The sequence below is a fragment of the Oryzias melastigma genome, linkage group LG21 (genome assembly GCF_002922805.2).
Source record: "Oryzias melastigma strain HK-1 linkage group LG21, ASM292280v2, whole genome shotgun sequence".
In the NCBI taxonomy this organism is placed as follows: domain Eukaryota; kingdom Metazoa; phylum Chordata; class Actinopteri; order Beloniformes; family Adrianichthyidae; genus Oryzias; species Oryzias melastigma.
Window position 1 is genome coordinate 10,759,878 of NC_050532.1, and position 23,949 is coordinate 10,783,826.

Genomic DNA, 23,949 nt, shown 5'->3' on the forward strand with positions numbered 1-23,949 from the left:
ATTTGGTTGTTGGAATTGAAATGTTATTATCTAGGTTGCATAGGAGTTTGTTTGTTAGGAGTTTCTATTTTAAATAGCCTTCCTCTAAAATCGTTGCTCAAAAATAGTTGACTTATTTTATCCTTCTTCATAATAATATATTACTGTTAATATTTTACAGGATGTATCCAGTCATCAGAACAACAGTGAAATTTCTGTTTTTCAGGTTTTTGATGATGTTAACAGAACAAATGAAAGTCAGATGTGGGGAAGCAAGTAATACAAGTTAAATAGTTTGCAGCACTCATCACAGCGGGAGGCAGAAAGAGGATGGTTCCTGAAAAAACATTGTTTTGTGTTTTTGCGGTTCTACCTTTTATAATTTTACTTCCTGTAAAAACATGTTTATTTGTATTTTTTCTTGTCCAACCTAACACTGATTTTTACTTAGTTTATTGATTTTTCTTCCCCTTCCAAATGTTCAGTTTTAGTTTTAATCATCTTTTTCATATTGTGAAAGGGTTGGTTTCTTTGCTCTCACACTGACAAACCAGGCGATAAAAAATAATTAAATGTATTTTCATTTGAATCCTTTCCAGATCAACATTACTGCCCTAAAACACACCTTCAAAATAGCATCTCAAGCTTTATCTGTTTTTATAATAACAATAATCATAATGTTTAGCTAAGCTTACACTTGTTCCTGTTACTAAATAAACAATGAATATAGTGAGAAAGACTTTTTTTGTCAGATGAGGTTACAGTGTCTCCACCAGCACCTGTCTCAGACGGCTCGTAGCTGTCAATCAGCTGCTTGGCATGCTGGGCGCTTTGCTCTTCCTCCTGCTGCTCTGTTCGCAGAAAATTTTCCAGCTCCTCCAGCATCAACTTCTCTCCATCTCCAGAATAATCCTGGAAGACCTTCCATACCTCGTCTCTCTGGGTCAGGATTTTATAGAAGTGAACAAACTGCTCAATTTCCAAAGAGTCACTTTGTGACTTATCAGCCATCTGTGGAAACAAAGAATAAAAAAAATAAATACATAAATTTGACTTATGTTGCATTTGTTAAAATCTGCATCATATCATGTTTGTTATTATAAAATGCTTTTATGTGAGTTAATCAAGAAATTAAATCACTATTTTAAAAAGAATGGCGTGAATGACGCTTGCTTATCTTTAGATTACTTTAAAGAGGTGGTAAGCGTGGTCTTCATTCATCTCCACGTTCATCATCTTCAGCAACTTTTTCACCTCTTTAAAATTCATCTTCCCGTCTTTGTTTTTGTCGGCTTTCTGAAACCAGTCCCGGACCCATCTGAGACCACGCTGAGGAAAACTCCAGTTTTGATCAGTTTTATTAAATGAAAATCTATTTAGCAGCTTTCTTCAAATCTATAGAGTAAAAAAATAAATAACCAAGCTGCTGAGAGCTATGTACTGAAGCTGGATGTCCGGTTAGGTAACCGAAGAATAAACACAGCTGTTTTGGAGGAATCCCTAACACTGTGAGGATACTGGTCCAGCCTCTCCTGCTCATCCATGGTTTGAGCTTTATGAATTAGCTTGCGGACTCCCTGAATCCAGGCCTGGGCCTCCTCCGAAGACTCGGCCACGAGGTCCAGGTTGCCTTGGCGACCGTGAAACACCAGAGTGAAGCAGAGGTCAGCAGGAAACTCCTCGGCGGTGCTCAGCAGGATTTCTGACTGATGGCCTTCGCGGACCGCTTCCACCTCCGTCACTGAGACTGGGACGAGACAGAAACACATCACAGATGGAAAACTACTTAAAGTGCATCACATGTAGTCAATAGCCATGAAATATTTGTTCTTAAAATAAACATCAGAAATCTTCAATCGGATCACCTCAGCACATAGAGATCACTGTCAAAGCTGCTGTTTGATTTAAGATATTTACATTTATTTCCACTCAGCCTTAACCTGTGAATCCACTTTAACATATGCCTGCCTGCCTGCTGTCTGGCGCCGTGCAAGTCTCCTGTTCCATCTGCTATCATTGGTGTCATCATCATTATTTTATGAGCCTCTTCCTCTTGACCTTGTTGTTTTGGCGTCCTGCATCTCGATTTGTCTAGTGTTTTTGTCTGAACTTAATTTCTGATTGACGACATTTGCTGTCTGCATATGGGAATTGTCATATGGCATTAGTTTTCTGTTCATTGAATTTGTGGATTTTGGGAGGATTGGGTGGGAAAAGCAATAGACTGATTCTCTGTAATCTTTTAATCTATAATCCTGTATCAGTTCATCCCAGGATCCATTGTACCGGGATAAGCCTTTTAAAGTCATGATTCAACTGCTTAAAAAATATGACTGGATGAGAACTTTTCTTCCCACTGTGAGCAACCCTTTTCTCCCATTGGCAGCTATAGAAATTTTTCCTTAAGCTACTTTCATAGCATTCTGTATTCTTTGGTTTTCTTCCACACAAATCAAAACATAAAAGAATTTAGCAACTACTAAAGACAATCTAGCAGGGCCGCAGTTTATATATGTATACTAGACCTCTACATAAAACTTTGACCTTTAGGAGAAAAACAATGTGTTGGATGGTAGCAGAATTTTCAGTTGTCCTTACTGCAGAGAAAACCGCATAACTTCAAAGTTTCAGCAGCCGCAGAAATCCTAGTTTCTAAACACAAACTCCTGGATGAACAAAATTTTCCTGATTTTTTTTTTTTAATGATAGCTAAAATGTTCCTTTGACTTTCCAAAGATCTTTTAGGATTGCTACACACTAAAAAAACTGAAACTTAAGAGAGTAATAATATTCTTATTTCAAGAAAAAATGTGTGTGTGGGAGGGGGGGGGTCTTGGAAATTAAATAATCTCATTTAGAAATATTTTCAATAGTAAAATATTAGTTTGAGGAAACATATATTAGTCACTATAATATTTTTATTAAAATGATTATTCTTACCTCCTTTTTTAAAGAATATCCGCCAATGGGGTAATTTTTTTTTTCGTATTTCTACAAGGCTTTTTTGTCTCATGGATGGTGGTCTAACAAAAATCTTTGACCTAATTGTCTCAACTGTCAGTCTTAATTGGAAAAACTACAGCAACTAAATGACATCAGTGATAATCACTGTTGTTCCTTCTTTTATTGCAATGATACGTAAAATGATTTCCAATATGTTACTGGTAAATATGGTTTTGCAATTTTTTTATATTTTATTATTATATTTTTTTGACACAAACTGGTTTGTTAGGTTCATTTTTGAATTAAAAAACAATTTTAAATAGTTTTAAACTATTAACCCTATAATGTTCAAAAGAAAGAAGAAAGAGAACTCTCTAAAGAACTCTCTAATTATTCTAAAAACTTTCTAAATGTGCTTTGTTTATGCTTTTGTACTTATTTTTTTCTGTGTTTACAATTATAGGCCTATAAAAAAAAAAAGAAAATGATTAAAAAAATTTAAATACTGTGAATTTTGAAATGTTGGAAAAAAAGTCAAATTTTAATTTTCACTGTAATATTTAGAAAGTTTATAATTTTAATAGCAAATGCTTTCAGACTCACAGGTTGAGTGTCCTTTCCCAGCCCATTTTGACTTGTACCAGATCGTGAGGCCATCCTCTAACAGGCGGAAATGCCGCTGCTTCTTCCAGGACCGGGACTTAACTTTTCTCAGGGTTGATCCTGCCATCATCCGTTTTATATCCGGATCATCTTGAATGGCTGTTTTCATACACATGTATATATGTTTACAGGTCAGTCAGAAATGCAACAACATCATTCATCAAAACTGCAGAGATGGAACATCAACTTAACCCTATATAACCATTTGTATCATGTTGATACAATAATCCCATTATCAGCATGATCCAAACTTTTCTGCCCTGTAGTTCATCATCCTACCACTAAGGGTGCCTCCATGAAATCTCAAAAACACTATTTTATAGTAAAAAAATAGCTAATTTAATTAACTTTATTGTGAGAATAACTCATTCGTTTTTTCAAATACCAATTTCTGTATTGAAAAATGCAACATTTGTTGATTATTAATTATTTATAACACCGTTAAACCATGTTAAAAATGTGTGGATCAAATTTGAGACGGTGGGTAAATACGCTGATATTTCCCTGAACACTCATGGCAACATAATTTCATTTTAACATTGTTGAGAGCAAAACCAAATCACCCAACAAATCATAATCAATGCTATATATCCCATTTAAAACAATATTTTTGTGGATTTAATCGAAGGATGTAAAAAAAGATCTTAGTTCTAAAAATGTTTGTCGATTCTTTGATTTTGTGGGCTTTACATGGTTAAAATGTGTCTATAAACAAGCCTAATCATTATTCGTTGTGAATAAAGAACGTGTACTCACTTAAACTTTCAGGATTCATCTCTGTGCCCTCACATATGCCAGTGGAAACTTACTGCTATAAGAGAAACAGATGTTAGTGATTCACTCAACATGTTTCTATCTGAATCCAAACATCATTTTTTTAATACAACAAAACAAACTTTCTAACCTTCATATCTAAGATACACTAATAACAAAAACTTGCATTGATCTTTGCTTGCTCCAGGCATTTCTGCTGTCTTTCACACAGTGGTTACAAAACCTCACTCCAGCTTTGTGTCTCTTCAGCACAGAACTGTTTTTTTTTAGTACTTCACAGTAAGGAACACTGAGGGCCGTTGTCAGTGAGGCTCCTTGCTTCACTGCACCCTGGACTTTCCTGCTGGTATATGGATGTAATGTAGAAATTGTGTTAGGAATCGGACCTTTCCCGTGTTGGAGTGTAAATAGTCCTTTGTTCTTAAAAGAAAAAGTGTAAAAAAAAAATAACAGTATCACGTTTTTGGTCCCTGAGCCAATGCAGTACAGGAGACAGTTATTGAGCTTAAAATCTGAGAATTTTCAAGGAGCTTGGCGTCACTTTTACATCTTAAACGATTTATTCCTCAAGTCTGTCGGAGAAGCTGGATCTTATTTGCTGACCTAGGAAACGTGTGCACTCAAAGGTCTGCAGAAATCAATAAAGCGGGCCTTAAATCAGGACTGACTTATCCCAATCAAATGCATGATTTTTTTTTCTTAAGGTTTTTATTGACACAAGTACTTTGAATTCCCTCCTTTAATTTGATTTTAAGTAATAAAAATGTTCATGCTCTGAAAGCAACATGGCTGCAGGAATTTAATTCTTAAAGCATTTTGAAAACAAATAAAATTACCAATACATGTTAGAAAAAAGTAAATATGAAAGATGGAACACAGAGAATGGCTGAATGGCTTAGTAGGCTGCATAGAGGACTGGCACATGAAAAACCGGGGTTCATTTCCCATGAGGCACAAAGAGCTTTCTCCATTGTGGGTCCTTAGGGAAGACCCTCAGCAGGGGGGACCAAGTCTTAGTCTCCCTGGACAGGCCCCAAACCTGGTGAAACTAAAGGGTTGTGTGAGGATTTAAAATCTGCCAAACTAATGTGTGGATTGGTGAATGCTGATTTGCTGTGGTGACCCCTAATGGGATATCCTGAAAGGTGAACAACACGAAAATAAAACACAGCAGCGCTTAACTGACTTTAATGATCTCAGTGCCACCAGAAAGTCAAAATCTAAATAATTTAGCTTGAAATCAGAATTCTGACTAATATTTTGACACATCAGTAAAGGCGTTGGCACTAAAATCAGATCTGCAATTAAAAGACTAGTTGACAAGAATATGTTAAAATCACGTACGCATATGCTTAAGTGTGTCAGTAATAGACACGCTCGATGCTCAGCAGGCTTCAGAATGAAAGGAAATAAAAACCAACTGAACGTCCTTTTTTATGTCTCTGTTGTGCATTGATAACCACAGATCAAAACCTCAGGGAAGTGAAGCTTTTCTGCAGTTGTTATAGCTGTGTTCCTGTGTAATAACTATCCTTTCCTTTCATTGTGATTTTTTTCTCTGTGCGTCGGCTTCCCTTGGCAAGTTCGTGAAAGTTCCCACCACAGCTTGACTAACACTCCCCATTTTACAGTCCTGCACTTTCGCTCATGAAAGTGAGAATTGTTTTCCACTCCTAGTTGCTCCACTACCTGTATTTTTGCTGTGTTTAGTCGATTAAAATATATATTTTTTATGTTGTCTCAGTTTTTTAGCTACAACAAAAATCATCAGCATGAAGCTTGAAGTGTAAATGGTCAAACTGAATCACTTTTAGGGGAGCAATGACTAACACATGGCCACTTCATCAGGGAGTTTACTGTCAAGTTTATTTAGGCATAAAGGGATGACTCAGAGAACATCCAGGAGAGCAGAGAATAACATTTCCATGAAAACTTGTCATTTTGTTTGATGCATCCTAACTTTGTTCCACACAGTAGTGAAATGTGTGTCCTGATAACGGCTCATGTGGGGAAAATGTGACAAACAAGTGAGGAGGAAAAAAAAAAAAAAAAAAGCAAGCCTTTATAACTTAAAGGTTCGGCAGCTGGAGGTTAGATAGCTCCAAGTAAATGAGAACCAGATGCAGAAATGTGAGCCATGAAGGCATTGCTTCAGCTTACTCTGCAGCTGAAGAAACAAAGAATGAGTCAGATAAATAACTGTCTCTGCTTCAGTATGATGAAATATTAAAATGATACTCACCAAAAGTGTTGATCTCACAGGAGAAATTGATGGTTTTACAATTGTTCTTCAGGGAAAAGAAAACTCAAGAGCACCAAGGAGATGTGTGCTGCACGGAAATCTGGCTCTGCACTCAGAAACCTTGGCTGGCAGGCAGCTGTGAGTCTTTCAGAGCGCAAGCGTCAGAAGGCAGAGCTGGCCTAACCTTGCCCCTCCCTCCTGCTGCCTCCAGTCTCAGCACCGCATCAGAGAAAGCTGATTCACCAAGCACCGCTGTCGTCCATGTCCACCGCCACTCCTTATCCTCCTGACCAGCCTTTTTTCCTGTCCCGTTGCCCCTTCACACCTCCATCCGGAGAACTTTCACTGCATATGCTGAGGTCCCTCCCCTCAGTCTGATTTGGCTCCCTCTGCCTGTATACACTCATTTCACTGATGCTCTGCAGAACTCAGAGACTCAGCACTACAAGTAATATGATAATGTGGGCAGATCCAAGCCAGCAGGGTTAGTCATCAATCAATGCTAAATAAAATCTGTGCCTGACAGCCACCCTACTTTCCAGTGCCCCTTTTTCTGATAATTAAACAGTTAACAGTTCCTTGAAACAAATTTTTAATGTAACTTAGTCTGTTTTCTGCATTGTATTTCATCATCATTCCACTAGGGGCAGTAGAAGGGCTTTTCTTCTGTGAAATCTCAAAAACACTTCTGGCAGGAAAAGTTTTGCTAATTTTCTTAACTTTATGATGAGAATGACTCGTCTATTATTATTCACTTTTTAAAATGACTACTTTGTGTTTTGAAAGGATGTAAAATTTGTTAAAAATTCTGTCTTTATAACCCAGTTAAATGCGTGTATCAAATTTGAGACAGTGGGTAGATAAGGTGTTTTTTTTTTGTCCTGAACACTCGTTAGTGTTTTTTCATCTTAAGCTAACATTGTTGTGAGCAAAAACTTAACAAATCAAACAACATATCAAAATGAAGAATCTAATTGAAAATAACAGGATTTGTTTTGCGGATTTCATCAAATGGGTTTAAAACATTCTAAATCCAGAAAATCTGAATTGATGTAGTGGGTTTACATGGTTAAGTAAGTAAGTTTTATTTATGTAGTACCTTTCACATCAGAAGGTGCTTCACAAGTTAAAAAACGAAAACTTCTGAAGATAAAAACATAAAAGACAAAATCTTCAGACGATAAAAACATAAAAGACCAAAATCTCACAAACCATAAAAGAACATGTACCACAACAATCACATCAAGCCCAAATAAAATAGTTTTGGCTAAAATGCTTAATTAATAGCTTTAATATGTAAAAATCAGAGAAGAGATTAAATATTAAATACATCGGCAGCTGCTTTTACAGTCAGACATTTTGAATTAACATTTTACTATATTCCTGTAAAGTGCAGTACAATCCAGGAAAACAAACAGCTTAAAAATGGAAATGGTGCTTTAGACTTTCTAGACACAGTCCAGCTAATGCACAATTTCCATCCACGAAGTACTCCCTCTCATGTAATAACTTTAGGCACAGCTCATGAAGAGTATACAAAAACAGGTAGTGGATACTTAGGAAACTTTTCCCTCTGGGATCCGATTTTCTCTCAAATGGAAGGCTTGAGCGCAGGTAAATCCATGATGCATGATTTATTTCTGACTCCATGTGGCTAATGGAGCCCATGTGGACAACAATCTGTTAATGGACCGGTAAAGGGAAATGAAGGTTCATTAGTGGAGCGAGTAGAGCTGAGAGGTAAGAGGACACACTGAGGAGAGATGAGCCACAGTTTCTGTACATATTCTAAGGTGATCAAATTTATGAATGATTTCATTTTGTTAAATTTAAGGTTCTTAAAAATGTGATTAAAGGGATTTAGAGAAGTCATCATTAAACCAAAAAGAGAGAGGTTAGGTTGCTTTTTAGATGAATGCTACCGTGCATTATTGTTAAAACAAACCCATTAATGGTCAAAACTGACTTTTTTTTGCTTATTCTGATGAACCAACCTTGGTGCTCGGTTCATCTTAGAAGAGTCTTATGACAACTTTCATCCAATAAAATCACAAAAATGTAGGCAGACTATGGTATATTTTAAGATTGGCAACATGTAGGTGATCTTTGGAAGTCTTTAGTTTGGTTTGATGAAACCATATTGAAGATTTAAACACATGAATGTGACTCTTCTTGTGTAGGATGGTGGATCTAGTACACACTCACCCAGCTGTTGTTGCAGAACTTGTGCAATGATTTAAAGAAACTATTCCCTGAAAGATAGCAGGTCTTTGAAAATTAATCAACTGATTTAAAAACACAAAGAAAGTGTTTAAATGATTACCTATGCTTAGAGTATGAGAAACTATTTAAGGATTATTAGAGCAGACATTATACAACTGAAGAATTAATGTTCTGTTGTCAACAACTGAAGCCTTTATAATGCAAAAACAATAGACCCCTTAAATAGACAGATGCTTAATCAATTATCAATAAATATTTCCATGATTGCTTTCTAAGAATCATTTATATGACTGTACAATAAAAGTCCGTTATATTTTGGTTTTGAAAGATCTTGACAGGAATATTTAAAGAAAAAAAGTTGCCTTTTCTTCCAGTTTATCCCATAATCCATCCAGATAAATATCCTTTAAAAAAAAAAATGAGCCACTTGGGATTTACAGTCTTTCCAAGACTAGAGGGAGGAGTTCCTCTAATTGCATTTCTCATTGTGCAAAACATCCTGAGTTTGATAATCCTCTGGAAAAATCTTAATGTTCTTTCAAACAAATTAATACATTTTTTTACAAACGTATCAAAAACTGTACCTGTAAATATACAAAATATCAGATAATAACTGGGATGCCTGAACAAACACTTAATGTAGAATATTTATGACTTCCTGCTTACTATTAAGACAGATATGCATGTATGACTGAACTAATGCAAATTAAAATCTTCATTTTAGAAGCAAAAAACAGCCTTTATTGGGAAGTTACAGAAAACGAAGTTGCAACAACAAAAAGACGAGTGCCAGCATCGGATTTAAGAACAGTTTCAGAAAAATGCTGTTTGATAAAAATGTGACATATGAATGAACTTTCCAAACTTTTGTTTGTCGATTCTTTCAGTAAAATTTAAAGCTGAAGTTCCAAAGTTGTTCTTTAAATGCAAGACAGTCCACCTCAACATTTGACAAAAAGCTGACAAAAGAAAAGGATAGAAAGGAAATAAAGAGTCTCAGTCAATATTTGAGCCAGTCGCTTAATCAGAATGAAGTAATGTGTCCAAAGGAGAGTCAGGCGTGAAAACCTGATTTTGGAGGTTTTTATAAAAGTGTACAGTTTTGACAACAACATCAGAAAAACAAATTAACTAAAGCCAAAAAAAAAAAAAAGTTCTCTCTCCTTTTAAGCCTCTCCGGTGCATAGTTTTAGCACCAAATTTGGCAAAAAACACCCAGTGAGTCCTTTTGTGTCCATTGTGGAACCACACCCCCTCACTGTGGATTGAAGCTCCATCACTGTGGAGCAAGTGGGATGCCTCTAGCATCGGTAACTTGACCTTCCTGCAAGTTCTTAACTAGTTGTGCGAGCCAGCGCTTGGTGGTGGTGTCGTCCTTCAGCACCTGTGCAAAGGTATTGTCCTTTAGCTGGTCTGGTAGACACTGACGAAGGGCCTCTCTGGCTCTGAGAAGAAAAGACTAGATGACATAAATCCGTGTATGACCAGAACCAGATTTTCATATTCAAAGTTCATAAAAGCCAATCACAAATTAAACATTTGTTTATAGAGCAGTGCTTTCATTCATAAAAGCTCTAAGAGAGAAAAAAAATGCAGATCATGAATCTTTAATCGCTTGAGTTTAACTCAGACAACTGTTATCCTTCTTTTCTTATTTTTATTGTCCTTGAATTCTATTTTAACTATACATGATGAATTAAAAACAAATCAATCTGATATTAAAAGCATTATTAGAAATTGTAATTTAAGTTGCTATATGACTGTTTTTGTTGCAGTTTTAACCAGTGGAGATGCATTAAAAATGATGATGGCTCCTCCTAGTGGCAAAAACTTAAGATCAAATTCTCTTTACATTTTTTTTACTCTGAAATACTTTTTTCTGGGACTGTAAGACAAATATAAAATGACCAATTTAGTCACAACAACTGTTTTACCTGAGGTTATCAGAGAGGCGGAGATAGCAGCGGACAACATGTTTCAGCAGACGAGCCGATGGCTCTTTGGAGAGCTGCAGCACCATCTTGCCCTGCACAGAAAATAATAAAAAATTGGTTGCATAGATGTTTATTAGAACAATGCCATAGGTGCAAAAAAACAGAAAATACTTACAAGAATCATGGCGACATGGGAAAAACGTTCATAAGTCTGACATATGTAAGCCAACCCAGTGTCATCCAGCAGGATCTTTTGCAGTATAAAAGTAGCAACCTGAGCAAAAAAAAGGAATTCAATAGTTGAATCATGATATACATTCATGCAACTGATACATGTATGGGAGGGTGTTTTAGGAAACCAAAACCTGCAACTCCAGAATCCTTTTTTTCATTCATGCTTAATAAAAACAGCCTTTTTCCAGTTTTTAAACGTTTGTTTTATTGGCAATTACCGTCTTAGAAAGTTCACTTCCAGATTCCATGATGCGGAGACAGAGTGGGATGATTTCCGTTGTAAGAAGGAAGTTTATCACCTCTTGTTCATCGGTTTTGACCAATGCACCTATGAAAGATTACACAAATTGTCCTAATCACAGAATGATCTCAGCATTTCCTTATAAAAGAAGACTTTTTTTAAATTTACAAGTAAAATCGACAAAAACATTATCTCAGCAGGAGAAATTACCTATGACTCCTAGGCTGGTGAGTCGCAGGTACTCAAATGGACGCGTTTTACTCACAGTGTGCAGAAAAGGGTAAAGGAAAAGTGGAATGTGAGCAGCAAGAAAAGCTGACCTGGTTTGGACAAAACAAATAAAATTATATTAATCATTGTAATAAATTAAACTTGGTAAAGTATGTATTTTTTAAATCATAGTGAGTTGAGGGTTGAAAACAACATGAAGATGCCTATTAAACAACTAACTATTACCATGGTCTTGATAAATAAATAAATATATAGAAATATATACATATGATTATTTTTTAACCACTTTTAATTGGCCGACAATAGATCTGAAAAGGTTAACTAAATAGTTATATTTTCAAAAAATGATAAATTGAATTGGTGTATCACCACTTAAAATTTTTCTGAGAGCAGTGTATTTTTTTAATTACTAAAACTAAAAAATGACATTTCTTAGTTAAAATAACTATGTTGTTACCGTGTCTCTGGATGTGAGGCAACACATTGCAGAAGTGCCAGGGCATTACACACTCTGTTTGATTGGTGGGCTGTAAGGGTTGGTGGGTTAATAGATGGATAGATGTTTACTATTTCCTAAAAAAAAGAACACAACACACACCGCTATAACAATGAAGACCATATAAGAGGCACAAATAAACAAACAGTCCCAATGGGAAGATTTGTGTCAAATGATGGGGTGAACTAATAGTAATGATACCTGCAACAGGGCAGCAATGGTACCACATGAATGCCAGAGCATTGGGGCCAAGTCTGGCACCGATTCTCGCTTCTTGCTGAGCTCCAATAGAGCATTCTCTCGAGTCTCTGGGCTGGACAACTCGTTGATCCACTGGTAAATCTTCTCACGGTCTACTTGGGCCAGGGCTGTGACGTTGGTTACAGCCTTTGATGGAAAGAAAATCCATTCACAATCAATGCTTGAAACAAACCTAAAGTGAGCCTAAACTCATTTGGCTACCTTAGAACTATTTTTACATACTACATTTCATTTTCCCCTTTTGAAAGTGCAAACTAAATCAGTCCAAATCACGAAGATAAATGCAACAATTCGTGGGAAAGTTTAAATTAGTAAAATGTTTTTTTGGGAAAAAAATCTTATGAATTCGTCAATACACTACAGTACAGTCAAAATCAACTTCCCTTTACTTACTACAAGTGCCACAGAGTGGACAACCTAGAACATATCTACAATAGCCCTTGCCCTCGATGCTTTCATGAACATTATGCAGTATTTAAACACATTTATAAAGGAGATGTTTGCTTTCAAAAAGAAAAAGGTCAAATTTGGGTGAAAAAAGCCTCAAACGAACGTGGGCTAAAATGGAGGGAACGCCACGGTTAGATGTTAAGACGATTAGTTTGATACTTACCGCTCCCGTTGCCAACATTTTAGGAAGCTTTGAGTGATCTTAAAATGTTGTTTTAATAGAAAGTTCCTTAGTTTGTTCTTCTTTGTGATACTCGGCCCTTAAATCCCACTGTAAGAACCATGGACTTTTGCTTACGAATTGCTAGCTTTAGCTAGTTGCTAAGTGCGCTGACGAATAGAATCCACCACATGCGTAACTTCACATAACTTCAATCGAAATCAATACATTAAGAAATTGATAAACAAAAACAAACTTTTCACGGTGTAGTTATGTATAAAGCAGGTTTACACGGGCACAAATTTCTATCTCTCGTCTGATTTTTCACTCCAAATGACAACTTGGCTACAAACAATGTGCCAAATATCGCGAGAGGAGGAGGGCACGGGATCTCGTTCATCATTTCCGTTGTAAATGTTCCCATTCCCGCCATCATCGCCCGTTGCTGTGAGGCGTAGTGTGCTGCTCTACTTGCAGCAAACATACAGAAGAGCAGGTGAATGCCGGCTAAACATTGTTTCTGGTCTCGAAGGACTTGTAAAGTCAGTTCTGCAATCTTTAGGATTGGAAATCCGACCGTTGTCCTTCACAGGTAATGAAATGACGATGGCATTGAAATGTGACTGTTTTCATCACCAAATTATTGTTAGCTAGCTCCCGCTAGCTTGGGAAGCAGTGTTGCTAATGTCGGCCTCTTCCATCAATTTAAGCGTTTTTTTTAAAGAAACAAAAAAACAACACTACGTGCCTCTCATTCAAGCTTAGCTTCACGTTACTCAACTAATTCGTTGATAGACGTTTTTCCACCCCACACCGTTTTCATCTTTGGTTTTGAACCGCGCCACGAGCATCACAACGCAGCTCGCAATGTGTTGCTCCTCGTTCATATCTGCAGCATTGGAGTTTTAAGTGTTTGTTGTCTAAAGGCAGACTTTAAAATGTTCACAACTAAAGTTGAAATGACAATTCAGGATAATATCCCGTTTGTCAACATTTTCAAAGTGGCCCAAATTTGTGTTGCAGTAACTATTACACTGTTGTTATGCTAACTTGTCACTTGCATTATGAGGCTTTACGTTGAGTCTTTTAGCTAAAACCGCCGTTGCCGCGCTATCTACAAAGATCTCATTAGTTAGTGGCCAATCATTTTTGTTTATCTTCTTTTTAAGTGTTTAGGGGCTATTGCCAAATGTGGATGACTGCCACAAATACTCTTAAGCTTTTCAATATGGCCCCTCGCTGCTATCCGTTTAGTAAACAAACAATTTAGCTAACTACGTACAAAATACTGCTTTCTTGTTGTGTGGCATTTAGTAACTATGTATTGAAGCAATTTAGTCTATTTTGTGGTTAAATAGTACCTGCAATCATAAAAGTGAAGTTGTTATTGTCATTATAGACTGTATTGTGACTGTATTTTCACCTGTTTGCTTCTTTTGTACAAAACAGATTCAAGTCTTTCAAGTGCATCATCAGGATAGCAAGCCATGTCAACTTTTGTGCCCAAACTCTCCAGTGGTAGTACTGTCAAGATTCGCTTTAGCACCATCGAGCTAGGCGGCACCAAGTGGAAAGAAGGAACCTTTGAGATTTTGGAAAAGGACAGCAGAGTTAACCTCTGCTTAAGGTTCAGCTGTGGTGGAGCCACCAAAACTTTCCAGGTAATTTCTGTTTTTAAATGTATTTTATCTGTATGCCTGTTAATGCTGAATATATGTTGTGGAACATATTCAGGATTAAATACTGTGTTTTAAGTCACTCCCACTTAGCCATTTTTAAAATAATGTTGAAAAAGTCATTTATTCCCTGCACATACTATTGTTTTCTCTAAATTAAATATTTGAAGTACTTTATGTGTTGTTGAAGGAAGTTTAATTTCTTCATGTTTAGGTGAACACCTTGCATGTTGTCTGCCACTAGGGGGTGTATTTTCACATCATCAAAAAAATAAATAAACGAAAAGTTAGATAATTTACCACATAATTTACATACTTAAAACAATGTACTTTCACAATAGGAAATTCCTGGACCTTTGTTGTGTTAAACACTGTGTATGTATGTAATGTAGAAATATAAAGTAAATATTTCACTGTTGGATGTGCTGAACCCTCATCATTACTTCAAAGTAAAAATTTCAAATCTCTATTTCCGTGACAAATCAAGATCTTTGTCCATGAATGAGGAATCAACTTGTGCTTTAGTATCTTACAGTTGTCTGTTAGTCTTTGCGGCTAAAATTAGAAAACAATCAGAATTGCAGACATATGTAGATCACCATTGTCTTTCATAAAGCCTTTAGTATTGTAGAAAAGCAGAAGTAAATATGACTTTTATGGGTTGTTATTCCCGGATTGCTTTATCCTTTCTATGATAATGAGGCAGCAATGTCCTGTCTGTTAATAAGGAAATCAGTAGATAAAAAGTTGACATTGTTGTTGAAATGCTTTGACATCCATCTACATGCATTCAGTCACATTCAGCTTTTTTTTTAAAGAAAGTTTTTTTGTCTTGCAGCTGAACCATAATGTGAAAAACATTTCTCAGAATCAGAGTCGGATCATGTTAACTCTGAAGGACAACATTGTCATCTACTTGGATAAGATGCCTCAGTCTTTGGTTCAGAGGACGAAGGAATATCTGGAAAAACTGAAACAGGGAAAGTCTGGTAATTACACTACTTCTCTTTTTAACCAACTTATATTTTTATGTAAAATTATTCTTTGAAATAAACACAAATATTTGGCTCCTAAACCTGACCTTTACCATTTCAAAAGTAAGACTCCAAGTAATTGCTGTCTCGCAAATGTTTCTTGGAGTTCTTAAACGGAACACATTGCTAGTTTATGATTTTTCTTAGCTTAAGGAACATTTTGAGTGAGTAGATTTAAATGTAATTTGGGTTTTTTACAGAACAATATTGCTGCCGAAATATTAATTAAGCTTTTTAGATTCACAGATTCAGAAAGGTTTCATCCACTTTTTAAACTTTCATGCCAAAAACTTTATTAAAAAATTAGGAACTTTACAATCTTAAACTTTGTTTGAAAAAATGAATAAATCATTTAAAATTAATATTACTCAGTGGATTTTATTTTCTTCTTTTTTTGTAAATACAAATTCTTTGTGTTTTTATTATTAATTTTTTTTTCAAAGATTGTCTTTTTTTAATGGAAATCTATCATAAAAATAAATCACTCAAACACTATTATTCTCTCTTCAAAATAATTTTGTAAAAAAGTTTTTGCTTTAAAACCTGAAACTTTATTCTTAAAGTAACTCATTTTAATCTTTTGTCTTGACCCTCTCTATTTCTTGATGCAGTTTTGAAATCCTCCTATGGAAGTGCAAATCTAAGTGTTCTTGGCAACCGCTCTATGAAAAATGAGACCAACCTATCAGGAGAAAGACAGGTGAGCAAAACAACTTTGACTTTGAAGATTAAATTGCCATACAGACTCAGCATTTTAGCCAATGTTGTTTCAGCCAACACCGAGGCGACAGAGCACTGAGGGCCGCGAAGATACAACACCAAGGAAGCCTCTGAGCAGCCCCAGCAGGGCAGCTGCCACTCCCACTCGCATTGGACTATTGGAAAACAGGTGTGATCAGCTTTTATCATGCATTTAAAAACTTTTTTTAATTATTATTATTTTTTCAATTTGGTAAAGTTTGACTATTTATTCCAGAAGTGAGAAAAGAAAGAGACTCCTCACTTCTGAAAGTGACCTTAATGAAGACTACCCCAAGGAAAATGACTCCTCCAGGTGAGTCTAGTCATGTTGGTCGAAAATGGCGTGATCCTCAGAATATATTGTTTATATGAACTGGTTTTTGCTTTATTTGTGTCCTTTCAAAAGTCAGAGTTTCCATTTAGAAATTCTTTTTCATGTTTGTAGCAACAACAAGGCAACTTCAGAAACACCCAGGAAGTTTCTTCTGAGCTGCAAGGAAAAGCTGAAGCATTCAGAGGAGAACAGGAGCACAGGTAAACGGCCATCTCTACGGATCACTAAGACTTTGTTGTAAAGTATCTTCTTTCTTGAAGCGTCTTCTCTATTTATGTTAAAGCAATAGGAGTTATTTTTGTTGATAATCAGCAATATTTTTTTATTTTTTACATGCATCTTTTTTTGTACTTTGACTCTTGTAGGCCCATTGGGAGCATCTCCGCTTCAGCCAACCTCATTCTATGGCAGCAGATCTGTAACCAAAGACTACAGTCAGAGCCACTCCTTTGTGGACAGGTGAATATCTGGCTTCTCACTATCAGTTCACTCACTAAAACTCACATTTAAATGTTTTTGTTGTAGAAAAAAAAACATAAAGCATAGCTTGTAAATTTGCTCTCGAAGCCCAAATTGAACCAACATATAACAATTTTATCATTAATAGGCCTGTCAGTACTTCTCAGACCACCGCAGCCAAGAGAAGTCTCATCCTCCCCAACCACTCCACTCCCTTTAAGAAGGTGCGGCCCTCTCTGGAATACGGTGGCTGGAACAAACAGAGGCCATCTGCCTTAGCCCAACCTCAGCCACCATTGCAAGGGTAAGAGGATCTCCACTAAATGCTCAGATTAAAAAAAAAGTATTATTTTTTTTTCTATTTTAGTAAAAACAACCATTAATATGATTGAATTTTTCAGATTTTCTAATCTGGGAAACACCTGCTACATGAATGCCATACTGCAATCCCTCTTCAGCCTGCCCTCTTTCTCCAATGACTTGCTCAAGCAAAGCATGTTTTGGAAGAACTTGCCTATCAACGCATTGCTACGGTACTTTTTACATTATAGTTTGAACTGACTAATCATTTAGCTGTTTTCTATGATTGTATGTTAGTCTTCAGAGAGGGTCTTGATTGAGTTAAATTTCCATTCCCTGCAGGCGTTTTGCCCACCTTATGATTAAGAAGGATGTAGGCTGTCCAGAGACTAAGAAGGACCTGTTGAGAAAAGTGAAAAACGCCATATCTTCCACGGCTGAGCGTTTCTCTGGAAACGTGCAAAATGTAAGATTCTTCTGCTAGAATTCAAACAATTTGGAAAATGCATTGAAAACAGTATGTAAAGGTTTCTTTGTAAAGTAATTTAATTGTAGTCAGGAATATATTTTTTTGTAGCACTGCCACCATTTAGCTTATGATACTGATTTATTTTTCTGAAATAGCTCAACTTGGTAAATATTGGAAATTTTAAAATATAAATGCATAAAAGTAGTTTTACTGTCTTATTCTATACATAAACTTTTGCAACTTTCCTATGTATTATTTGTATTCCTTATTCAATTTTAACATAGATTTTTACAGTGGGGTTTATTCAAATCCTAAATAGATTTTCCTTTATAATGATGCTGATGAAATTTATTTTTTATGATGGAATGAAACCCAGATCAATACAACAAAGAAGTAAAAAATAAAACTAATTTTTTTTTCCCTTTTAAGTTATTTTTTTAACTGAACATTAAAAAAATAAACTGATTGAATCTCATTTTAGTTTAACAAACCTCACGTATCTCAATTTTGCGTTTTCATTCGCTATTCATTTACGCTGCATGTTTTCTAGGATGCACACGAGTTCCTGAGTCAGTGTCTGGACCAGTTAAAGGATGATGTCGAGAAAATTAGCAAGAGTTGGTCAAATGGGGCAGCGCCGCCCCCCTCCGGGGCGTCCGAACCGGGTCAGGAAGCCACAGCAATCAAGGCAGAGCCCGCCGAAGAGGCAGACACCTCCCACATCTTCACTTGCCCGGTGGTGGCCAACATGGAATTTGAGGTGCAGCACACAATCACCTGCAAAGGGTGAGGCCTGTCCCCTCTTTGGGTTTTCTCATCAATCCTGTGTCCTCGTGGGGCTTTTGGATCAGTGTTGGTGCTTCTGGCGAGGATTTGAGTTGTGACGCCTGTCCTGTGTTGCAGCTGTGGCGAGGTGGTAACCAAACGCGAACAGTTCAATGATTTATCCATCGACCTGCCACGTAGAAAGAAGACCATCCCACTTCGCTCTATTCAAGACTCTTTGGATCTCTTCTTTAGGGTGAATATTTCTAACACGTTTTCTTAGTTTACTCAGACTTTTATCAACAATGTCTCAATGTATTTACGTTGAAAGTTATTGAAAGCATTTTGTATTTGCAGATGGAGGAAATTGAATATTCGTGTGAAAAGTGCAACGGAAAAGCAGCGACAGTGACACATAAATTCAGCAAATTACCCAGGTACCCCCGCTCACATGCAACAACAAGCACAACATTTAGTGTTAAACACTAGAAGTCAAGAACATCTTGACTCTTTAGCTTTCTGCTGAGGATAAGGGAAACAAGAAACTCCAGTTGACACACTCTCTCCCCACAGAGTGCTCATCCTACACCTGAAACGGTACAGCTTTAACGCCCAGCTGTCCCTGAACAGCAAGCTGGGCCAGCAGGTGGTGATCCCGCGATACCTAACCCTACTGTCCCATTGCACTGAATCCACAAGGCCTCCCGTCAGCCTTGGCTGCAGCCTCCCAGCTTCTGTGTAAGACGAGAAGATAATCTTTGTTACTTATTGGTGATTTGTTTTCTTCTTCTTTTTTTTGATCTAAGCAGCAAATTTGGTCAACTTAAGGGGTTCACAGTGATTTGACTCCTCATTCACATCTTGTTGGATCTCTTTGTATGACAGGAAGTTCAAATCACAGCAAATCTGACCATCACAATATTTCACTGTTTGCTGAATTCATTTCAGTGCACATTTTAAATTCTTACTCCAATTTAAATCATCATTTTGTGTTTTTAACATGTTCTTGTATCGTATTCTTCATGGTAGACTACCCATATAAAATATTTAATGATTAAAACTGAGTTTTTTTCAATCAAATTGCGTTGGATCAGAAAACCAGATGATAGAAAAAGCTCAGAATAATGATGCAGCTACTGAAATGGGAAAGTCAAAAGTCGATCCAATATCACTCGCCATTGTTTTATCCCATTTATCAGTGTATCACCAGCTAACAATGTGTGTGTAACCAAAATGTACCTATTTTCTTAAAAGGTCCAGAACACTCAAGACGTCATCATTGGTTCACTCCTCTGCACCACCGCATCGGTAAGTTCTGTACAAACAGTCAATAAAGTTTATCAGAAAACAAACAAACTTTTTTACTTTATTATCCAGGAGTTCTGCACAGGAAAATAACTAAAATAGTTGGAAAATAAGAAATGTAATAAATAGTTTTGTTTGATGTGGCATCCATGTGTTTTACAATACTATACATACATATACATTATATATAGTGACATGTATTTTTGGTTATTCTTTTATGATGTATTTTTTAAGCCTTTTCAGTGACCTAAAAATTTTTACACAAAGAAATGTCCTTTTTGTCCCTTTGTGTAGAAGAGCTGGGGGAAAAGCTGCCTTTTCCAGTAGCTCTTGTGTTCTTTTGGACTCTGACTGTGAGGAGGAGCTAATCAAGAAGGTGAGCGTAAGCCGCAAACGACGCCTCAGCAGTTGCCTGTCTGAACACGATGGTCATCTCGAAGAGGTGCGTGCATGTTTTATCCAAGGTCCTAATGTGTTCCACTGTCTATATTAGTGATGTGATGCAGATGATGGTTTTCAGAGGGGGGCGATGGAGTCGGGAGACTTCAACGGCATAGACGATGACGAAATGCTGGCTGCTGTGCTGGAGATGAGCCGTCAGGAGGCGAGGCTTTCTGCGCCGCCTCCTATGGAGGATGAGCCAACAAGCAGCCCAGACACAGGGTTTGGAGACGCTGATATTAATGACCTGGCCTACCATCCCGATCAGCTTGAAGGGGATACTAAGCCATCTACAGGTATTCATCATATATGTATAGGTGGTGTCTATTTGTTTTTGCTCGATGTTTGGTTACTAATGTTTTCTTTTTGCATAGATGTGCTGGGATCCTTGGACATGACTATGGATGATAACAAGGAGAACCAGACTCCAGAGAGCGTGCAGCAGCAAGGCGAGCTCGACTGGGTGCAGCAGTATAACCTGGATCAGGAGCGAGAGGAGCAGGAGCTGCAGCAGGCACTGGCCCAGAGTCTCCAGGAACATGTGAGACCAACAAACTCTTCAAATAATTCTTCTGCACAAAATGGGCCCCCAGTAGAATAGACCCATTATGTAAACTATTGTAACCACCAGACATTCACAGCACTGGTAGAGAACTCATTCAGCTGTTGGAAAGAATTCATTGATTTAAAAATAGCTCCTGCGAAAGCCATTAAATCCTCTTGGTGATGAATTGTTATAATCAAGATCATTTTGTTGGTGGGTGTAAATAAAACTATTTTTTCCCTCTTTGTTGTTCCTTTCTTATACAGGAAGCTCAAGAGATGAGAGAAGATGATGATCTGAAGAGGGCGACTGAGCTCAGTTTGCAAGGTATAAACACTTTAACGTTTATGCTTTTTGCAGATGTTTTTATGAATTCCTATCAGCAATATTTTAGGATTTTTGTTCCTAAAATAGATTTGCCTTGTCTTTATATTTTTGATTTCTCTTTATATTTGTAAACCTGTAATTAAAACACTTTTTTTCCCCAGTCATATATTATTTTTTCATTATTAGCATGACTCAAATGTTTTATTAAATTAACTATAAAGATGACTTCAAAAACGTCCTAAAAAGAAAGTAACAGCTGTGTAAAAAGTCAACTGTGTTGCTTCTCTTCTCCAACTACAGAGTTTAACAATTCTCTGCCTGAGCTGCTGTGTTCAGATGAAGATTCTGGAAACGAGGATGTGCTGGACATGGAGTACACTGAAGCTGAAGCAGAGAACCTCAAGAGGAACGCTGAGGTACCTCATGTCCTAAACACTGAGCTGAAGTGTTGCTCAAACCTCTTTTAAGCTTACAATTGCATTTAAAAACAATTTTGCGTTAACTATTTTCTACATTCAAACTCCAGGTGGTTTAAACTATTAACCTCTCATTTATTCTGCATATTTTATATATTTAAATCTTCATACATTGAGAAATGAAGTGTTTATTGGAAAGCTTTTGTTACATAAAGATAAGTAATGAGGCGGTGTTCTAGTTTTACATTAAATTATTTTCTTAATATAATTGAATTGTTGAAACTAAAATATAACTAAATAGTTGGCATTTATTCAGTGTTCTGTTCTTTCATTTAGCCCTAAATGACTGTTTAAGATGATGTTGAGTGATCTGATTGCTGACTTCTGTCTATAGATGAAGACTTTTGTGTAACTTGTATGTATTTGCTGAGAATGTTTGTATACTTGAGTTAAATAATTGTCTTTTTATGACCTTTCATTTAAAGACTGGAGACCTGGCCAACTCCTACAGGCTGATCAGTGTCGTCAGTCACATCGGCAGCAGCTCGTCCTCTGGTGAGTTTTAGCTTCTAAGTTCTGATTTACAAACAACTTAAACATTGGAAAAATAATTAAAAAGATAACATATTTATTTAGACATGTTTATATATATATATATATATATATATATATATATTTATTTAAGTTTGTCAACTTAAACATAAAGAAAAATAATAGAATCTAAGTAGAAGATGTCAGCCTGTGCACGAGTGTTTTACATCACACTTTGTTTCCTCATTTGAATGCTTTTATGTTTGTATCCAGGACATTACATCAGTGACGTCTACGACATGAAGAAACAGTCGTGGCTGACCTACAACGACCTGGACGTCTCGCGTACACAGGAAGCCGCGGTCCAACGAGACCGGGACCGCAGTGGATACATCTTTTTCTACATGCACAGGTGAGGTTTTGTGTCCTGAAGCAATAATGTTCTAATGAAACTGATAACTGGACAAGTATGGGGTGAAAATATGGCCAGGACATAGTTGTAAATAAGAACGTGGTTCTTAATCTGTCCAGCCTGGATAAATAAAGGTTAAATAAAATAAAAATAAATAAAAGGAGCTCATTAGAAATTGGCTTCTGGGTTGCAGGACTGTTGGCACAGAGTTTAGCCTTGGCTAATTTTCTAAAAATCCTTTGTTTACACTCTCTCCCACTAGCTTGTAGCACCACATTAGCCTAGCAAAAAAAAAAAACAGCGAGCAATATTGGAGCCGTACACTCGTACAGTTTTGAGTCAGATGGGGAAAATAAACATGTTTATGGATCTATTTGTCCGCAAAAGGATGCAACTGAATTGGAGCAGAAAAGAAAGACATCGGCCAGCCCATTCCAGTTACTTCGTCACAAACTGCAGCTTTTTGTCTGCTCCTGATCCAACCATTTTAATTACTCTTAAATTCTTTATGCATGTCCTCAATTATAACACCCAAAACAGGATTTTCATTTGAGTGGGTCTTTAACATGAAACATCTGTAAATCAAATAGTAAGTTTAACTTCAGACTCGACACATCCAGTAGTGGCTTTCAGACGAACCCTCCCATGTGACCTTTGTCTCCTCAGAGATGTATTTGAGCAGCTGTCGGAGATGGAGCGATCCGGGGCCGGCGGAGCCTCGGAGGCAGTGAGGAATGTCCTGCAGCCCCTGTGAGCTCGCTTCCAAAGCTGGGTCGTCTTGATGAACCCCAACAACCATCTGTACTACTGATCCTCCATCATCACCTTTGAGCGTTTTCTTTGTTCCTCTACTGGCTTTCATCTGTACCTGTTCATCTCACTGCAGGTGTCGGTTGTAAAGACAAAGCTAAAACAAAACCACAACTGAAGTTCAAGTTCATCTATGTTCAGCTCTGTGATTTTTGGGGCCCAACGTTTCTTTCCCCATCAAGTTTTTTTGTTTGTTTATCAGCACATTTCTTTAAATAGACACAAAAAGAAATCCTTCACCAGATGGTACTGGTGCTGCGTGAATTGTTTGGAGATCCTTTATTTCACATATAATCTGAATAAAGATATATTCTATGTTGGGAGTATAAGCTGTTCTCGTTTTAGGCGGTTGTTGTATTTAGCGAGTACATTCGGTGCAATATTTGTGTTACGGCACAAACCGGCCAGTTCAGATTAGCTTTGGTTGGTGCGGATGGGTTCCCGTTGCTTTGTGTGCTCCACTTGCCGCCTGGATTCTGTTTGGCTTTTTTTTTTTCCATATTTATAAAGGTTTGAGAGGAAATCCATGTTAGTTGCTGAGCTTTTCTCAGTTG

At 36.9% G+C, this 23,949-nt stretch overlaps 3 protein-coding genes across 4 annotated transcripts in view; 1 reads left to right on the forward strand and 2 right to left on the reverse strand.

Annotated features, from left to right (window-relative positions):
- Positions 1–9,417, reverse strand: part of plcd4b (phospholipase C, delta 4b) — an 18,447-nt gene extending 9,030 nt beyond the window's left edge. Inside the window, exons 1-6 of one of the 2 annotated variants that reach the window (XM_024286499.2) lie at positions 6,602–9,417; positions 4,342–4,393; positions 3,526–3,684; positions 1,498–1,726; positions 1,168–1,297; positions 759–990 (exon numbers count right to left, since the gene is read on the reverse strand). In XM_024286499.2, the coding sequence (XP_024142267.1) occupies positions 759–990; positions 1,168–1,297; positions 1,498–1,726; positions 3,526–3,684; positions 4,342–4,360 (769 nt within the window). In that variant the 5' untranslated portion in view covers positions 4,361–4,393; positions 6,602–9,417. Of the gene's footprint in view, positions 1–758; positions 991–1,167; positions 1,298–1,497; positions 1,727–3,525; positions 3,685–4,341; positions 4,397–6,601 lie in introns of both variants that reach the window. The other variant, XM_024286498.2, reaches the window with a different exon arrangement.
- Positions 9,418–9,542: 125 nt separating this feature from the next.
- Positions 9,543–13,210, reverse strand: cnot9 (CCR4-NOT transcription complex subunit 9). Its single transcript, XM_024287144.2, has 8 exons — positions 12,835–13,210; positions 12,162–12,347; positions 11,922–12,037; positions 11,444–11,553; positions 11,211–11,320; positions 10,934–11,032; positions 10,759–10,850; positions 9,543–10,269 (listed from the first exon to the last, which is right to left on the reverse strand). Exons 1-8 carry the CDS (start codon positions 12,850–12,852, stop codon positions 10,101–10,103), a joined length of 900 nt encoding a protein of 299 aa, XP_024142912.1. The 5' UTR covers positions 12,853–13,210; the 3' UTR covers positions 9,543–10,100.
- Positions 13,211–13,267: 57 nt separating this feature from the next.
- usp37 (ubiquitin specific peptidase 37) lies at positions 13,268–23,724 on the forward strand. The gene is made up of 24 exons (XM_024287141.2): positions 13,268–13,423; positions 14,281–14,492; positions 15,346–15,496; positions 16,153–16,241; positions 16,315–16,430; positions 16,518–16,595; positions 16,728–16,816; positions 16,982–17,075; positions 17,224–17,379; positions 17,477–17,608; positions 17,718–17,841; positions 18,395–18,630; positions 18,748–18,865; positions 18,967–19,046; positions 19,183–19,347; positions 19,864–19,917; positions 20,209–20,356; positions 20,435–20,651; positions 20,730–20,896; positions 21,166–21,226; positions 21,527–21,642; positions 22,128–22,197; positions 22,447–22,585; positions 23,252–23,724. The coding sequence occupies exons 2-24, from the start codon at positions 14,319–14,321 to the stop codon at positions 23,337–23,339; spliced, it is 2,862 nt and encodes a 953-aa protein (XP_024142909.1). The 5' UTR covers positions 13,268–13,423; positions 14,281–14,318; the 3' UTR covers positions 23,340–23,724.
- The last annotated feature ends 225 nt before the right edge of the window (positions 23,725–23,949 follow it).

Bases quoted from the DNA above. Each gene is read 5' to 3' on its own strand.
- usp37 (XM_024287141.2), top strand. From the start codon at position 14,319: ATGTCAACTTTTGTGCCCAAACTCTCCAGTGGTAGTACTGTCAAGATT. The intron at 18,631-18,747 runs GTGAGGCCTGTC...CCTGTGTTGCAG, and splicing joins CACACAATCACCTGCAAAGG to CTGTGGCGAGGTGGTAACCA. The intron at 22,198-22,446 runs GTGAGTTTTAGC...GTTTGTATCCAG, and splicing joins CGGCAGCAGCTCGTCCTCTG to GACATTACATCAGTGACGTC.
- cnot9 (XM_024287144.2), bottom strand. The intron at 11,033-11,210 runs GTAATTGCCAAT...TTTTTTGCTCAG, and splicing joins GAAGTGAACTTTCTAAGACG to GTTGCTACTTTTATACTGCA. The intron at 10,851-10,933 runs GTAAGTATTTTC...TTTTCTGTGCAG, and splicing joins CCCATGTCGCCATGATTCTT to GGCAAGATGGTGCTGCAGCT.